The sequence below is a fragment of the Peromyscus californicus genome, unplaced genomic scaffold (genome assembly GCF_007827085.1).
Source record: "Peromyscus californicus insignis strain IS unplaced genomic scaffold, ASM782708v3 Scaffold_8__1_contigs__length_139910024, whole genome shotgun sequence".
Classification (NCBI taxonomy): Eukaryota; Metazoa; Chordata; class Mammalia; order Rodentia; family Cricetidae; genus Peromyscus; species Peromyscus californicus.
This window is the reverse complement of record NW_026294606.1, coordinates 57,702,010-57,719,417: the sequence shown is the minus strand read 5'-3', so window position 1 is coordinate 57,719,417 and position 17,408 is coordinate 57,702,010. Positions and strand designations below refer to the sequence as shown.

General features: G+C 48.4%; 1 protein-coding gene across 6 annotated transcripts in view; it reads right to left on the bottom strand.

Moving 5' to 3' along the window:
• Pfkfb3 (6-phosphofructo-2-kinase/fructose-2,6-biphosphatase 3) overlaps positions 1–17,352 on the bottom strand; it is an 87,063-nt gene extending 69,711 nt beyond the window's left edge. For 2 of the 6 annotated variants that reach the window (XM_052727070.1, XM_052727072.1), the window contains exon 1: positions 17,159–17,352. In XM_052727070.1, coding sequence (XP_052583030.1) covers positions 17,159–17,300 — 142 coding nt within the window. In that variant the 5' untranslated portion in view covers positions 17,301–17,352. The remainder of the gene's footprint in view (positions 1–17,158) is intronic. The other 4 variants (XM_052727077.1, XM_052727079.1, XM_052727071.1 and 1 more) reach the window with 3 other exon arrangements.
• Between the last annotated feature and the right edge of the window lie 56 nt (positions 17,353–17,408).

Sequence of the window (17,408 nt, the reverse complement as noted above, 5' to 3'; positions counted from 1 at the left end):
ATATGCAGCACCCACATAAATACCTGGTGTTCATGGCAGCGTAGCTATAATTCCGGTCTCAGAAGGCTTAGACAGAGGATCCCCAAAGCAAACTGGCTATTGAGACCAGCCTTACCAGAGAGCTCTGGGTTTCACTGTGAGACCCGGCCTCAATGAGTAAGGTGGAGTGATCGAGGAAGATTCCTGACATCACCCTTGGTCCCCTACATGCATGCTTGTGGACAAGCATACGTGCCTGCACTCATGTGCACCAACACATATGTAAACACGCATGTACTCACACCCCACACATATATACTTGACAAGAATAAAACAATGCCAACAAAAAGAAGTCTACATGGTAATTGACTCAAAGCATAACAATTCTCTCTGGAAGGCTATCTGCTGAATCTCCGTCCTTTTGGACCACAAGCTGAAGCTGCTCAGGCAGGTTATAGTGACCTCGTGTGGGCTGTTCAAAACATCTATCAGACATAGGACCTCAGAGGCATAGCCACTCAGAGAGGTCATGATGACCTCACACAGGTGACTGAAGGCAACCCCAGAGAGGGTCTGAAGACAGTAGGTGCCTGTCTTATAGTGAAGGCTTCACTCAGCACACTGCAGTCTACCGCCTCGACTCCAGCGCAGCTGCTAAAAAAGAAAACAGTGGCCCCAACACCTCTAAAGTTCAGGTAGGAGGCAACTGTGGGAGGGATTGATGATTCACTCTCTCTCTCTCCCACTCAGATCCATCAACGAGTGCCACCATCTCTGGCCTAAGCCATCATCTGCTTGCCTGCATTGTGCCTGAAACTCCTACCAGATTGAACAGCTTCACCCTATGATTCAGGAAAGTGGTTCCCAACCGAATGTATATTTACAACTTCAAGTGAATCCTCCCATCTTAGCTACTGTTCTATGGCTGTGAAGAAACACCATGACCAAGGCAACTCTTATAAAAGAAAGCATTTACTGGGGGCTTGCTTACAATTGCCCAGGACTAGTACATTATCACCACGGTGGGAAGCAGAAAGGACTAGCATTGGAGCAGTAGCTAAGAGCTTTACATCCTAATCCACAGGCCATAGACAGAGAGAAAAGGAGAGATGCTGGGCCTGAGATGAGCTTTTGAGACCTCAAAGTCTACCCCCAGCAACACACCTCCTCCCACAAGGCCACACCTACCAATCCTTCCCAAACAGTTTATCAACTAGGGAATAAGCATGCAAGTGTGTGAGCCTATGGGGGCCGTTTTCACTTAAACCACCACACCTGCCTTCATTAAAACCATCCCAGGCCTTCATATCTCCTTGTACACAAAAGGTGAAGGTTTTACTGTGGTCGTGGAGAACCTGTGTTAGCTGCCCACTGCCTCCCGAGGCCACCCCTGCTTTGCTCCCATACCCACTCTGCAGCAACAAAGCTCCTCAGTGCTCAGCTGCCCACTCCAGCCATAAGGCCTCTGCCTGGTGCTTCCCCACATGTAACACTCCCTGGTCTTTCAAATTATGTTGTCCTGTGTGTGGGTATGTGCAGGAGATGGAAGGTATACCAGAAGGCCAGGAGAGGGTCTTATACCTCAGTGTTCACTTTCTTACCTGTTTTCTTGTGGATCTTGTTCCCACTCCAGCTCTGTCATGATGTAAACTCCACAGGTATGGGTTTAGTCTGCTACATGTCACTGTTGCGTCCTCAACATTTACCCTCAGTTCACACTGGTTTACTAGTCATTCAGTGCGCTAGTCAACATTTCATCTCTGTGACAAAATGCATGGGCCAATCAACTTATAAGGGTATCATAAATTTATTTTAAAGTGTGTGTGTGTGTGTGTGTGTGTGTGTGTGTGTGTGTGTGTGTGTGCGCGCGCGTGCGCGCGTGCACGGCCAGAAGAGGGTGATGGATCTTTTGGAGCTAGAGTTAGAGGTAGTTTTGAGGTGCCTGAAATGGAGCAGGGAATGGAAGAGGAACAAGTGATCTTAACCGCTAAGCTTTTTCTCTAACCCACCTCCCCCCCACACACACCTATCCATGCCTCACCCTCACCCCCTGTATTATACATTCACAAGGAAAAAAGGCTTATTTTGGTTTCAGATTACAATTAGTTGGTTCGGTTGCTTTCTTGCTTATGATGTACAAAGTCTCATGACTCATCTCATGGTGACCAGAAAGCAAAGAGAGGAGGTGGAAGAAGCTGAGCTTCTAATATCCCCTTCAAGGATATGCCCTCAGTGACTTAACTTCCTACCATTAAGATCCACACCTTTGGGACTGCAGAGATGGCTCAGCAGTTAAGAACACTGGCTGTTCTTCCAAAGGACCTGTGTTCCAATCCCAGCACCCTCATGACAGTTCACAACTGTCTATAACTCCAGTTCCAGGGGATATGATACCTTCACACAGACACACGTGCATGACAAACACTAAGGCAAATAATAATAATAATAATAATAATAATAATAACAACAACAACAACAATACCTTTGTGCCACATATCACTAGCACCACAAGGTGGAAACCAAGCCTTCAAAATACAGGCATTAGGAGACCATTTACTTTGGGCTACATGGAACTCTCCACAGTACCTAAGCCATACCCAGAACTTTAGCAGCAAGGGAGCTAGGGAGGAGAGCTAACACTTCCAACCTCTGCAGATAATCTGGTACATGGAAGAGTGACCTCAAAATCATGGCTTATAGACGACTGTGGCCTTGGAGTCAATTTACTGAAGCAAAACCAGAGTCTTTTGCAGTGAAACGGAATACACTAGAAAACAGCAGGATGTGCTGTACATACAGCCTAAGGATGAGTTGTTTCAGGAAGCAGCTTTCCAAATTAGCAAACAAAACTATTCATCGGAATTTCTGGGGCATCAAGCTTTTCTAAAAGTTTTGCAGTGGACTGGAGAGATAGTTCAGGAGTACAGAGTGTGTTTGGCTCTTCCAGAGGATCTATGTTCAATATCCAGCACCCACATCAAGCTGCTCACCACTGCCTGTAACTCCAGCTCCAGGGACCTGGTGCCCTCTCCTGGCCCTCCTGCACATACCCACACACAGAACAACATAATAAATGGTGCCACATTCACTTAATCCCAGCACTTGGAAGGCCGAAGGAAGAGCTTTGTGAGTTCCTGGCCAGCCCAGGGTACTTGGCAAATGAGTTCCAGGCCAGCCAGGGTAACAAAGTGAGACCCTGTCTCCAAAAATTAATTAATTGATTGATTGATTGATTGATTGATTGATTGATTAAAGGCTGGAAAGTCAGCTGATTGGTGAAGAGCATCAGCCACCCACAAGGGCCTAACAGCCATCTGTAACTCCAGTTCCAGAGGATCCAATGCTCTCTACTGACCTCTGCAGGTAATGCACACATGTGGTGTATAGACATAAAACAAAATGTTTAAATGTTTTAAATTTTAAATTACAGGGGCCAGAGAGGTGGCTTAGAGGGTAAGAATATACTGGCTGCTCTTTTAGATGACCCAGGTTTGGTTTCCAGAATCCATATGGCAACTTCTGTTTGTAACTCCAGGTCCAGGGGCATCTGACATGTTCTTCTGGTCTCTTTGGGCATTCCTTGTACACAGTGCACAGATGTACATCTACACAAGACACCCATAAAAGAAAAATAAATAACATCTCAACAAAGTGGCTTTTTTTAATTAAATTGCCAGGCATGGTGACAAAAGACTTGGAAGGCAAAGGGAGGCAGATTTCAGTTAGTTCCATGCCAGCCTGGTCTACATAGTGAGTTCCAGAACAGATAGAGACCCTGTCTCAAAAAAAAAATTCTTAATATAAATTAATGAATCTCAAAATGTTTTTTTTTTCTTCAGACAGGGTCTCATTTTGTATCCTTGGCTGGTCTATAAGTCACAGAGATCCACTTCCCTCTGTCTCCCAAGTGATGGGATTGAAGGCATGTGTCACCACACCTGGCCTGAAAAATGTTTTTGAAAAGCTTTGCAATAAGATGAATCTAACAGCACAAGCCTATGATGCCAGCTCTGAGGGAAGGCTAAAGCAGAAAGATTGTGAGAACGAAGTCTGTCCAGCCCATAGAATGAGTGGAAGGGCAGCCTGGTCATCTTAGTGAGATCCTGTCTCAAAAAAATTTAAGAGTAAAAATGAGGACTGGAGATGTGTTCAGTAGAAGAATGCTTTCTTAGCATGCTTGAGGGCCTGGGCTCCATCCCCAGCAGCACCAAAAAGAAGGAGGAGAAGGAGGAGGATGAGGAGAAAGAGAAGAAAGAGGAAAAGAAGGAGGAAGAGAAGAAGGAAGAGGAGGAGGAGGAGAAGAAGGAGGAAAAGGAGAAGGAAGAGAAGGACGAAGAGAAGGAGAGAGAGAGAGAGAGAGAGAGAGAGAGAGAGAGAGAGAGAGAGAAAGAAAGAAAGAAAGAAAGAAAGAAAGAAAAGAAAAGAAAAGAAAGGAGAGTTCCCCCAGGAAAATTGGGCATGGTGACACATGCCTCTGCCTTCAGCACTTGGGGAGGTGGAGGTAGGAGTTTAGGGCAGCCTTAATACGTATTAAGCTTGTGACCAACATGGGTTACATAAGACACTTCCTGAATTAGTTCTAAAGTGCAACTAAACAAAACCATCAGGGGTGTAGTTTTGTCCTTCGGCTACCAATGCTTCAGTGCCCACTGATCTAAGTTGGCATCCGGCTCCCAGCAGGCACAGATCTCAGTACAAAGGGCAGCCTTTCCCTGGAGCCTATCTGTATCTATCCCACAGCGGACCTTCACTTTCTCTCTTCCGGTTTCAAAGTCCACGCTTCCTTTGAGGTATCTTCCCAACTTCCCCTTTGCCTCCCACTAACTGCCTAGCCCTTTCTCATCCGTGCAGGGCAACTGGATGAACCCCTAGCATGGCCAAAGCAGCCTAAGGGAGAGAGGTTACAGAAAGTCTCGAACGCCACCGTGGGAAAGAGCAGCTAACTTCAAAGCATTTGGTATCTCAGTGTCTCTGAGCATCAGGGGCACTGGAGCCTCTGAAAAATCCTCCTCGGGACAGGGGGTCAAAACAGTGTTCCTTCTGACAGAGTGCCTGCAAAAATACAAACGGAGGTTGTCTGCTGAGTGGTCCATGAGGAGGACTTCTGAAGAAACCTGGAGAAGGAGCTCCAGGAGCGGGCAGGATAACTCTAAGCCTGTCTCCTCTTATGAAGTACCTTGACTGCCAGACACAAGACACCCTGGAGCCTCCTTGCTTAGACACAGCCCCCGCACCCTCCCCCCTGGGGGGGGTTGTACATACAGTTACGGGTCAGCAGGAGGAGAGACAGCGCTCTGCAGACCTGAGCTGTTCCTCTCCAGCCTCTTCTCACTTTCTCCCCAGGATCTCATGTAGCCCAGGCTAGTCTCAATTTCTCTATGTAGGTTAGGGGCATGGTGTGGCACCCCTTTAATCCCAGAACTTGGGAGACAGAGGCAGCAGATCCCTGTGAGTTCAAAGCCAAACTGATCTACACAGTGAGTTTCTGGACAGCATGGGTTACACAGAAAGACTGTCTCAAATAATAATTAAAATAATAATAATCCTTGTATGTAGCCATAGGATGACCTTGAACTCCTGACCCTCCTGCCTCCATCCCTGAAGTGCTGGGATAAATATACACCACCACTCTCAGATTATGAGGTGCTGAGAATTGAACCCAGGATTTGGTACGTCCTAAAAAAGCACTCTAACTAACATCTGAGCTACATTCTCACCCTTAGCTCCGCTCCCAAGCAGGAAATCTTTGGCAACTGATTTCTTCCGAGGACAAGAAATGCTGAGCAGTTTTGTCTTCTTTCTTATTTTCTGTAGATTTCAAGTTGCCTGCCATCGAGCATATAAAGAAAACACGAGGGCTTCCAACCTTTTAGCCAAGTGTAAAAATGCATAGTCATTTTCTCCCTAGACAGCAGGAGGGACTTTAGACTGTGGGAACCCTATCAAAGAGCGCTTTGTCCTGCAGGCACCTGAAGTAACAACAGACCTGTGCGCAGGGCAGCCTGCTCTGAGAGACAGAGAGCTGCAGGCAATCTCAGTGAAGGGAGAAGGTATATTTACGACATACATTGCAGCTGTCAAGTCAAAGCCAAAGGAATCCAGAGACCAGAAGCAGGACCTTTCATATGACATTTGCCTGAAAACTTACCTTCTCACCTACAGATGCTGACAGACATCCAGCACAAAATCTTTGGAGGACAAAAGTGCAAATGGAATCGCCCTCCCCCCACCCTTGAGACAGTCTCAAGTAGCTCAGCCAGAGGTTGAACTCTTCTTGTAACCAAGGATGACCTTGAACTCCTGATCCTCCTGCCTTTGCCTCCCAAGCGCCGGGATTACAGATAAGCACCAACACACTTGGCACTGTGGCGCACACCCACGGCTCTGTACTATACAAGCACTCTACCAACTGAGCTCCGTTACCCACTGAGTCCCTCCGTTCTCTTCTTGTGTTCAGTTTAGCCAGTAAGCTCTGAAGGCCAAGCAAGCACTTGGTGTATGTATGTGATAAGCATCCAAGCAACAGGAAAACACTGCCCTCAGAATCAGGGCTGGGAGCACATTAGCACATCTTCTTCTGACAGTTAGGTAAATGGAGTCCGGTGATCTTAGTGGCTTTCTTGAGATCACTCAAACAGTGCCTGATTGAGGTGACCTGTCGTCGGTCTAGTTTCCTAGCTCCCGGTCACTCCACTGCCTCTTCCTGCCTAAGCAGCTCTCTGAACCATCTCACAGGAGCACAAATGACGAAAGCATATTTACAGACTGCCTGGTCTGTGAACATGTCCATCGGCCTGTGGAATAAGTAGTCCCTCTAGGTGGTCACTCGGGAACCCTTATGTCAGAGGGCTGGATTAGCAGACGGTAAAACAGACATGGAGCTACTGCATTCCCTCAGACCACACAGCTCCTGCAGAATGTCAGGCAAGAGGGGCGTCTCCACCTGCCTGCTCCTGCTCTTCTTGTGTGACATCTGTGATTACTTGCGATTTCCTTCTCTGCTGTTATTTTTGGGGGAGTGTCTCATGTATCCCAGGCTGGTCTTGAACTTGATGTGTAGTCAAGGATAACATTGAACTTCTGACCATCCTGTTTTGCCTTCCTGAGTGCTGGAATTAAACCCAGGGCTTCATGCATGCTAGTTGAGTACTATATCAACTGAATGACATCCCGAGCACCGTGATACATGTGTGGAGGTCAGAGGACAAAATTTGCAGGAGCCAGTTCTCTCTGTGTGAATCCTAGGGCTCAAAAATCAAGTTGTCAGATTTGGTGGCAAGGACTATTACCCACTGAGCCATCTCATCAGCCCCCTATAAGGAGAGGAAGACACATGGTGAGGGGCATCTGCCACAGATATGGAGGCAATGGCGAGACTGTGAGTGTCTGTGCTGAGTGCTGGGATGGAGAGGAGAATAAAGGGCTCTCCCGAAGGATATTCTCAGTGGCTTGGGACCGTGAAAGGAAGACTCAGTTCACGGCAGCTTGGAAATTTCAAAGGCCCACAATCCCCCCCCCCCCCCCCGGTCCCCCCTGCCCAGGATTTATGAGCAGTTGGTATTTTAACTCTCTACAAGAAGAAAACCTACCTGAATGAGTTGCAAGAACTAGGTGTGTCCAACTCGTGGCCCATGCTCCACATGCAGCCAAGGATCACTATGAATGTAGCAGGACACAGGATCATAAACTAACTCAGAACATCGTCAGAGTTCTTGTGACATTTATTTCTTTTCCTAATTTGATTCAGATGTGAACTCTGTAGAAGACATTGTCATGTCAGGTCCTCCCACGGCTGATGTCACTCCTCGGACTCCTTCTCTGGGGGAAGCATGTCAAAGCCGGTGTCAGAGACAGTCCCTGAAAATGGCCAGGGAAGGGCTAGGGGGATAGCTCCAGGCATGGATACCTAAGTTTGATCCCCAGAAATCACCCTTTTTTTTTTTTTTTCTAAATACCAACAAAAGGCTGCTACATAGCTGTGATCCCAGCGTGGGGGCAGCAGAGACAAGCAGCTCTGTGGGGCTTACTAGACAACCAGACTAGCACACTTGGAGAGTTACAGGCTGCTGAGAAATCATCTCAAAAATGAAGATGGTCAGCACCTGAAGAAGGACACTGAGCATGTTCTCTGGCTTTCACACACACACACACACACACACACACACACACACACACACACACACACACACACACACAAATCTAGGGAGCTCAGTTCATACCCAGAAGGCTCTTAGGCACCAAAGAAGAGAGCTCCCTGAATGCATCCTCCTAAGGAGCCCTGAGTGGAGGACAGCACAAGGCACTTCACTGGAGTCCAGGATCGGATGAGAGACTCAATGGCTAACACAGCTCCCTCCTTAAGGATGTCTTGGGATTTGCTCTTTGGACCATATTGGGAAGACAAAAGAAGGGGTCCTGAATTGGGTTGCAGAGCCATAAGCACCTCTCATGGGCTGGCACACATCTCTCACAGATGCAGAGGGACCCAGCGTCTGATGCTGTTTCTCTACTTCTCTCTGTATAAAGAACTTGATTGTTGAGCCGGGGCGGTGGTGGCGCACGCCTTTAATCCCAGCACTCGGGAGGCAGAGTCAGGTGGATCTCTGTGAGTTCGAGGCCAGCCTGGTCTATGGAGCGAGATCCAGGACAGGCACCAAAACTACACAGAGAAACCCTGTCTCGGAAAAACAACAACAAAAAAGAACTTGATTGTTAATGGAGGCTTGGTGCACCACTTGGGTCTGCCTGACATGGTACACCACACCGTACCCTGTCATACCAGATCAGACCATGCCAGGCCATACTACACAGCATGTGACAGTTCTGGCCCACGTTGGAAAGGCAGAATGCAGAGGTCTCTGCCCCAGCTCTCTTCTCACATAATTTGCTGCGAGGCTTTTAGCAACTCACCTAACCCTTCTCAGCCTCTTCTTGTTTATCTTTCAAACAGTCATGCTAATATCAGGGTCTCTGAGGGTGGAGATGAGGATCATGGATGCACACAAAGTGCCTTAAGTTTAGTTCCCAGCACTTGGGAAGAAGCTGAGAGAGTTGGAGGTTCATGTTTGTTTCCCCTTTCTTTCCTTTGCTTTGTTTTTGGAGGAGTTCAAACGATGTGGTTTTAAAAAATCTACTTATTTGGTTTTGGTTTTTTTTTTTTTTTTTTGGTTTGGTTTTGGTTTTGAACTTTATCAGACAGCGTCTCCATATGGCCCAGGCTGCAACTGGATATGCAGTTGAGGACAGTCTTGAAGATTGGGTCCTGATCTCGAGCACTGGGCTGAAGGTGTGAAACACATGTCCAGCCTTTGATTTTGTTTTGGGGGAGGTGGTCATAGTTCCTCCTCCTCCTCCTCCTCCTCCTCCTCCTCCTCTTCTTCTTTTCCTTTTGAGACAGGGTCTCTCTGGTGTCCTAGGGCCCTGGTTGTCCAGGAACTCACTATGTAGACCAGGCTGGCCTCTAACTCAGAGATTTGCCTGCCTTTGCCTCCCTGCATGCACCACCGTGTCTGGAACAGTTCTAATTTGTAAGAAGATTTACTTAGCATGCTTGTCTGTGTGAGTTTACATGAAGGAGCCTATAGAGGCCAGGAGAGGGTATCAGATCCCCCTGGAACTCAAGTTACAGTGTGGGTGCTAAGAACTGAACCTAAGTCCCCTGCAAGAGGAGTGAATGCTCTGAATGACCCAGCCCTTAACTCTAATTAGTGTGTGTGTGTGTGTGTGTGTGTGTGTGTGTGTGTGTGCATCTCTATCTCTCTCCTCTCTCTCCTCTCTCTCTCTCTCTCTCTCTCTCTCTCTCTCTCTCTCTCTCTCTGTGTGTGTGTGTGTGTGTGTGTGTGTGTGTGTGTGTGTGTGTATGTGTGTGTGTGATGTATATGTGTGACATGAGTGTGGAGATTACAGGGCAACTTTGTGAAGTCAGTTTTCTCTTTCCACCTCTATGTACATGGTTCCTGCAGATCAAATTCAGGCCACCAGGCTTGTGTGGCAAGGACCCCCTACTCACTGAGCCATCTCCATGTTTTTATTTAGGGGGCTGTTGTTTGTTTTATGTTTGGCAGAGTCTCCTGCTGTAGCCTAGGCTGACCTTGAACCTCACTACTTGTCAGCAATCCTCCAGCCTCTGTGTCTTGTGCACTGGAGATTCCAGGTGTAAGCTACTGTGCTTAGCGTTGTTTTGTTTTCGTGAGACTGTGGATCTAACCCCAGCCTCAGGCTTCCAGGCAAGTGTCCTACCAGTGCGCCAGGTCCCCAGCTCATCACTACTATTGGAACTTTCACCTGCTATTTATTTGTTGTCCCTTCTGATGACAGGCCCAGGCAAGAATACTTGAAATACTTTTGTTTGATGGACACTAGGCCTGAAAGGGAATTTAGTCAAGAACCCAGGCTCGAGGCCAAGTTCTCAACCTTTCTAATGCTACGAACTTTTAACACAGTTCCTCATGTTGTGGTGACCCCCAACCATAAAACTATTTCATTGCTACTTCATAACTGTAATTTTGCTACTGCTGTGAATTGTAATGTAAATATCTGATATGCAGCTCAAGTGATCACGACCCACAGATTGAGAACTATTGCTCTAGACTAAGCCATACCCTGTCATCTATGAGACTCAGATATTTCCCCCCTTTCCTCCCCCCTCCCCCCATTTCTCCTTCTCTGTGGTGCTGAGGATGAAATCCCAAAGCCCAGAGATTTTTGCATGTGAGGCATACACTCTCTTACTGAGCTATATAACCAACTTCCCCATCCTGGAAGGTGTCAAGTTCTTGCAGAAGTGAGTGCCACCTCACCTCCCTCCACAGTGGCTCCCTGACTTAACCACAACTTTCTGACTTCCTCCCTGCGTCTAGCTGACGGCTTTCCTGTCCCCCTTTTTGTTTGCTCAATTCTCATGTAACGGGGACTATGGGGGTCCAGCCCCTCGACAGCCCTCTCCCAGGGTCCAGGAAGAAGCTACAACCAGTTGATAATCTAATCTTTGATGACAAGAAATGAATCTATGTACACGAAACTCTTTAGTCCACACACTTTATTCTTCTGAGTCAGTTCTCTCTCTACACAGCTTCTTTTCTGCTTTCACACTTAGCTCCTTTCACACTTAGCCTGATTCTCTCTAATCTTTCTGCTGTTCCCTCTAAAACTATCTTAATTCTTTCATCTAATTCTGCCCCATCTCGGTCGGTCTTTCTCATCTCATTCTTACCCCCTAGTTCTTCCCCATCTGGCTCTTCCTCATCTTCCATCTCGTTCCTCTAGTACTCTCTTCTACCCCTTCAATCTAGTTCTTGCCCATCTCAGTCGTTTTTATTCAGTTCTTCCCCATCTAGTTCTTCCCTTCTCTTTTCTCTTTACTGTCTGGTCCTCTCAAGTCTCTGAGGTTTACAATTATATACCCATGCAATAGCAATGCTCTGGTTAAAGCAAGGTCACCAGGCTTGAATTCCCTCAGGGTCAAAAGGAGGGGCAATAAGATCCACACAAAAGAATAGTAATTGCCAGCCATCAGCTGCAACCCCAAAGGGAAGTGACTAATGAGGAATAGAATCAACTGAGGGCTAAATTTGGTTAATATCTGAGCAAGGGGGATTTTATGTGCTCAACTATATTCTTAGAAGTGATTGGTTAAAGTGTTAGGAGTCTATCAGCGACGAGTGAAAATAAAACGGCCTTCTTTTCCTTTGGCCCCTTATCTGTCCAAGCTATCTTGGCTACTGCTTTCTGGCAGGGCGGGGGAGTGTACTCGGTGGCTGGGCAGCCTGAGTCAGCTTGATGGACCTGTAAGTAGAAACCCTTTAGCTCTGAGTTAATTGTTAAAGGTAGATCTAAAAGTAGAGATAAGACTTTGGAAAGGGAAAGGTTAAGCTTAATTAGCACATCTGCCAGGCCTTCACAAACAGATAGTCTGGATGCTTAAGTCTGTTCTTAGAGAGTACAAAGGTATCTCTGATAAGATACTTTCGTCCGTCCGGGGATGGTCCTGGCCAGATGCTGCTAATGACGATAATTACAGAGAGACCTGAAATTAGGGATCCTAGCTGCATTACTGCACAGAAGGCTATCTAAATGTTCTTTTAGTAGAAGGGAAATGGTGCCCAATAAATGATGGAAAAGCTACTAATAGCACATGAGAAATTCATAGCAAGAAATGGCTAAAAATCAAAAGCCAATATCACCAAGACTCCTTGAGCCCCAGCTTGACCTCTGGAAGGCCCTTGGCTTCTCCCGGGTATTGTTAGCTTGTCATATCAGCTGAAATCCTACTTCATATTACTGCAGCTTGCAGCACTCATGTTTCCTAACTTCTCCTTACTCAAGCCAACCTCAAGCCAGTTTCTGCAGCCCTGCTTCTTCAGTCGGTCCTGGGACTGAAAACCTTCCCTCACCACAGCCGCAGTCACCCTGGAGACCATGCAAGAGACAAGATGCCTAGTTGATGCCAGTATCCTGATGGTCATTTATTGCCCGAGCCACAGAGGGTATGAGGGGGTATTCCCCTTCACCAAACACTCCACCTGTATTACAAAGTGCCAAAACAACAACAACAACATGCCATTCACTGGAGTCCACGTCAGAAAGGTGGGATGCAAAGGTATAAGTACCTCACTACCACCACAACACCAAATCCAAGGAGAGGCCGTGTCTTCATTCACCGCAGCTGGCCAGGCCACAGCCCTCTCTGTCCAGAGTCTCATTTCCTTAGTAGGTGTGGGATGGGAGTGGAGGGCTTTTATCATTCAAAAACAGAAACTCAGAACTGGCTCTCTGCTGGGGCTTCTTTTTATTTTACTAGTTTGCTGGATTTTTTTTTTTTAAACATTAGACGTAGTGTTAAAGAGAGTAGAGAAAAACAGCAGAGTAGTGATCCTTTACTTGTTTGTTGGTTTAGAGACAGGGCTTCATGTAATCCAGGCTGGCCTCAAACTTGCTAAAATCCTGCTTCCGTTTCCCAAGGGTTAGAATTGTAGGACTGCACCACCGCACACATGGTTTTGATTTTATGAGACAGAGTCTTGCTACGTAATGCAGGCTGGCCTTGATTTTACAAAGATTTGCCTGCCGTGGCCTCCTGAGTATTGAGATTACAGACATGTGTCACCACACCTCAATCTGTGTTCGGATTTCTCCTCCTCCTCCTTCTCTTCCTTCAGTGGGGTCTCAGACAGCTCAGGCTAGCCTTGAACTTGCTATTTAGGCAAGGATGATCTTGTGTGATCCTCTACCTCCCCAGTGCTGGGATTACAGGTGTAGACTACCACACTCAGTTTTTGGAGCGCTGGAGATTGGACCCGGGGCCTAGTGTGTACATGCTCTGCACGAATTCTACCAATAAAGCCAGCCTCGTAGCCCTGTGCCCATCTCTGACCTTCTCCTCTTGGCACTTGCTGGATATCATAGGAGGTGCGCTCCAGGGAGGGAGCCCTATGTCTGTCTGTTTACTTACTACCTGGAAAATGCTGGCACACAGTGTCAAGGATGAAGGGATAACTTGGCATGGGACTGCTGAACTTTGCCCTAATGGAATTCAGGCGATATTACTGTGTGCTTCCTGTAAGGGAGGCATAAAACCAGGACCTAAGGTTGATATGTGTGGTTCCAACACATCTACTGTCCACCACTGGGCATGTCTACCCTGCACTACAGCCAGGCAGATTGACCTGTAGGGACAGTACCATCAGGCTCCGGGCTTCATAGCTGTCAGTGCCATGAGAACAGAGACAGAGGACACCAGGGTCTCTCTGCAGCCCACCAGATGCCTGCATCCTCCACAAGAGGCCAGGACTTCAGTCAGCCAGCCACACTGCCCCCTCAACATCTTAGGCCTGAGGTGGATACACAGCCTTCTTGCTAACCTCTGGGGGGTTCCTATATCCTACCCAATCTTTCAGAGAAAGCTCTTTACCGAACTCTCCTCTACTTACCTGATTTACGTTTCCTCCAGGCCCCTACAGTGCTGGTCCCAGGCCTTATGATTGTCAATCATAAAAATGAGGGCCAGGGATGTAGCTCAGCAAGTAAAAGCACTTTACCACACAAACTTGAAGACCTGAGCTAAGTCCCTGGAACCCACAGGAGAAGGAGAACCAACTCTGAAAGTTGTCCTCTGACCTCCACGCGCATTCACACTAATGCACACACATCATACACAAACACACACAATAATAAAAAAAATATTAAGGACAGAACTATATCAAAGGATAGGCTTCCTAGCCTCTGGCTCACTGAGAAGCCTCCTCCATCGGGCCACAGAGGAGACCTCCTCCTCTATCTGATTGCCTTTGGCTTAGGGTGGAAAACAGCAAAGACTTTTTCATATCTTCATTTTAACTGTACTCTGAATAGTTGATATGTTCAGATGGCTCGAAATTTTAAAAATATAGGTATGTGTGCACACATATGTTCTCCCGTGTCTGCCAGGGTTGGGATGAGTATCAGTGGTCCCTTTCCTAACTGACCATGTCACAGCGTATGGTTAATCAGGATGCCAACACAAACCACACCCCGGCTCCCAGAGATTCCTACTTGTTGGATATTGCTAAGAGTTTATAACTCAGAACTGGTTTACAAATCAGTTACTCAGTGGGTAACGACGCTTGCAGCCAAACTTAACAGCCTGAGTTCAACCCCCAGCACCCACATCGTAGACAGAGAACTGGTTCCTGAAATGACTTCTACATGTGTGCCATGGTGTATGTGTATTTGTATATTCACATACACAAAATAAATAGATAAAATTTAAACATTTTAAGCTCACAATTTAACATGCAAGGAAGTTCTGCCTCAGACTCAAAGCCCACCCGAGTCTATGCCTTGGCTGAAATCCAAGCATCTGGGAGATCCAGACAGCATGGCCTCCAAGCAGTTTCTCACACACTGGGACCTTCCGAAAGTAACCATGGAATGGGAAAGTGATACTTTCCCCACAGTTTGGCAATGGTTCTTCAGATTAAAACTAGGAACAAATGTAGAGCCAAATTTGGTTGGCGGTTGACAAATAGTTTGCCTTTATAATAATGCACTAGATAAGCTAATTCTTAAAAAAAAAAAAAAAAAGCTGTTATCTGGGAATGGCATCAAATGCCTGCAAATCCCAGCACCTGGGACGTGGGAGGATTAGTTCAAGGCCAGCTTCCGATGTGCATCCAGTGTGAGGCCAGCCTGAGCTACACGCTATCCTGTCTTTAAAAATCTGAACTCCTGCTCATCCTGCATCTGCCTCTCAAGTGCTAGGGTAATGAGCATGTACCACCACAACAAGCTATAAAGCAAAATCTTATTTTAAAGTCCCTGAGAGCCAGGCGTGGTAGCTCATACCTTTAATTCCAGCACTTGGGAGGCAGAAGCAGGTGGATATCTGCGATTTCGAGGCCAGCCTGGTCGACATACTGAGCTCCTGGCCAGCCAGGACAACACAGTGAGACTCTATCTCGACCCACTCCACCATCCCCCCCCCACAAAAAAAATGAAGAGCATAATTACTTCAGTTTGGAAGGCCATCCCCTAAGCACTGTGATGGCTAACAGACACCTTTGCCTTCTTTTAATTTGCCCACCGGAGACCACAAGGTCATAAATATGAGAGAGAGAAGTGAGTAAGTGTGTCATCAATGACTCTTCGCACTGCAGTTAATGAGGTGAGATAAGGACTCTGACACCCTCAAGACAGGCGGTCTGGGGACAAAGTGGTCACATTATGCATGGGGCAACAGAGACCCTGAGGACAGTGGCTGTGGGCTTACATCACCGCTGACCAGAGAGAACTTATCACTCCTGCTCTTTGACCGAGTTCTTTCCTTTGCGTATCTCCAGCAGCATAGGAGTGTGAGCCAGCCCTCTTCACAGCCCGGAGCTGGGAATGGTACCTTAGCACTCTGTGCTTATGAGGGACAAAGGCCACCATAGCCTCCCAGCAACCACAGAAATAACCTGCCCATTCACCTGAGTTATGAAAGAAGAGAAGCTTGACAAGAAAGGTGGGTGGAGGCGGAGAGCCACACTACACAGCCCCAGCACCTGGCGAGCCAGGCTTTCTTTCCGTCTCTACCCACAAGTCCGCAGGCCCAGTGGGAGAGCCTTAGGCGGTTTTTGTTTGTCTCGAGCAAGGTCTCAAGTCGCCCAGGGGACCTCCCACTTGCTTTGTAGTTTAGGATGGCCTTAAACTTCTGATCTTCCTGCCTCCATCCCTCCCCCATCAGCCCAAGCACCGGGATTACAGGCACGTGCCACCAAGCCCCGCCGAGCCTTTCGTGACGTTCCTCTCAACACAAATAAAACTGCAGAGGTCAGAGAGTCCCAGTTTGAAAGTCTCCCAGTCACTCTACCCTTCTGCAGCTCCCACTTCCATTCCAAGGCTTTGACTTGAGCATCGTGGCCCGGGGTCCCGCCCAGCTCTAAACAGTGGCTTGGAGACTCACTGGGCTTTCATAGCCCTGCCTGTAAAATGGGACCAAATACTCTGGCGACCCCCGCAGTGAGCCATAGGAATCTCCTGGCCTCTGGGGCAGAATGCCAAGGTGAATGAGCTCAGATGCAGCAGTGGCAGTGGGCAGAGCCTGCAAAGCCTAGACGGGCACTGCGTGTGGCTGCCAGACCGACCTCAGCGGGGCACCGGTTTGCTTTATACTTGTCTGCCGGTCCTCCCACAGCCGGCTCTCTTCCTGTGCCCATTTTGCCGCGGAGGAAACTGAAAGTGCGGGGTAAAAAAAAAAAATGACTTCCCCAGGGTGACAATGCGAAGGCAGAGCTAGCCTGGGATCTGCCTTGCACACGCCGCGGCCTCCTCCCCTCTGCAGTCTCCCTCCTATCCGCCCCAGGCTGCCGAGCTCCGGCCATCACAATGACCCAAGTTTCCCAGAAACAAACGCTGAAATTCCCGGCTGGCTGTTCTGCCTGCTTTCCGGAGCTGGGACGCCGTAGGATCCTGGGGTTCGCTAGAAGTACCTCCACTAGCACTGCGCTCTCCGCCTCCCAGCCCAGCGGGGGTTCCCGCATCCACGTGGTGTAGCCGCGGACACTACGAGGCTCAAGGGGACAGCGCAGGGCTGGAGGGGACGGCGCCAAGCGAAGGGGCGTAACGCGCGGCAGGATGGTCAGTGCAGGATGGGAGGAGGCAAGGCGGAATCCCCGAGGGGACAAGGGTCTCCGCACCTGGGGAGAACCCGGGAACCCCCTACCTTTCCTGAAGGGCATCGCGCCGAGGACGCTGCGCGGGGGGGCTGGCCCGCGACACCTGGGCAGGCTGACGTCCAAGTGGCAGCCCCGAGGCTCGAGGCGGCCTGCGGGCGATGGGGCCGGCGAGGGAGGGGAAAGGGACATATTTGGTCACAGCCTGGCACGTCACAGTGCGGAGGAGGCCCCGCCGCGGAGCAGGAAGCGCGGGAGTCGCGTCACCCGTGCGCTCTGGGCGCCTGCGGGCGGCGGCCG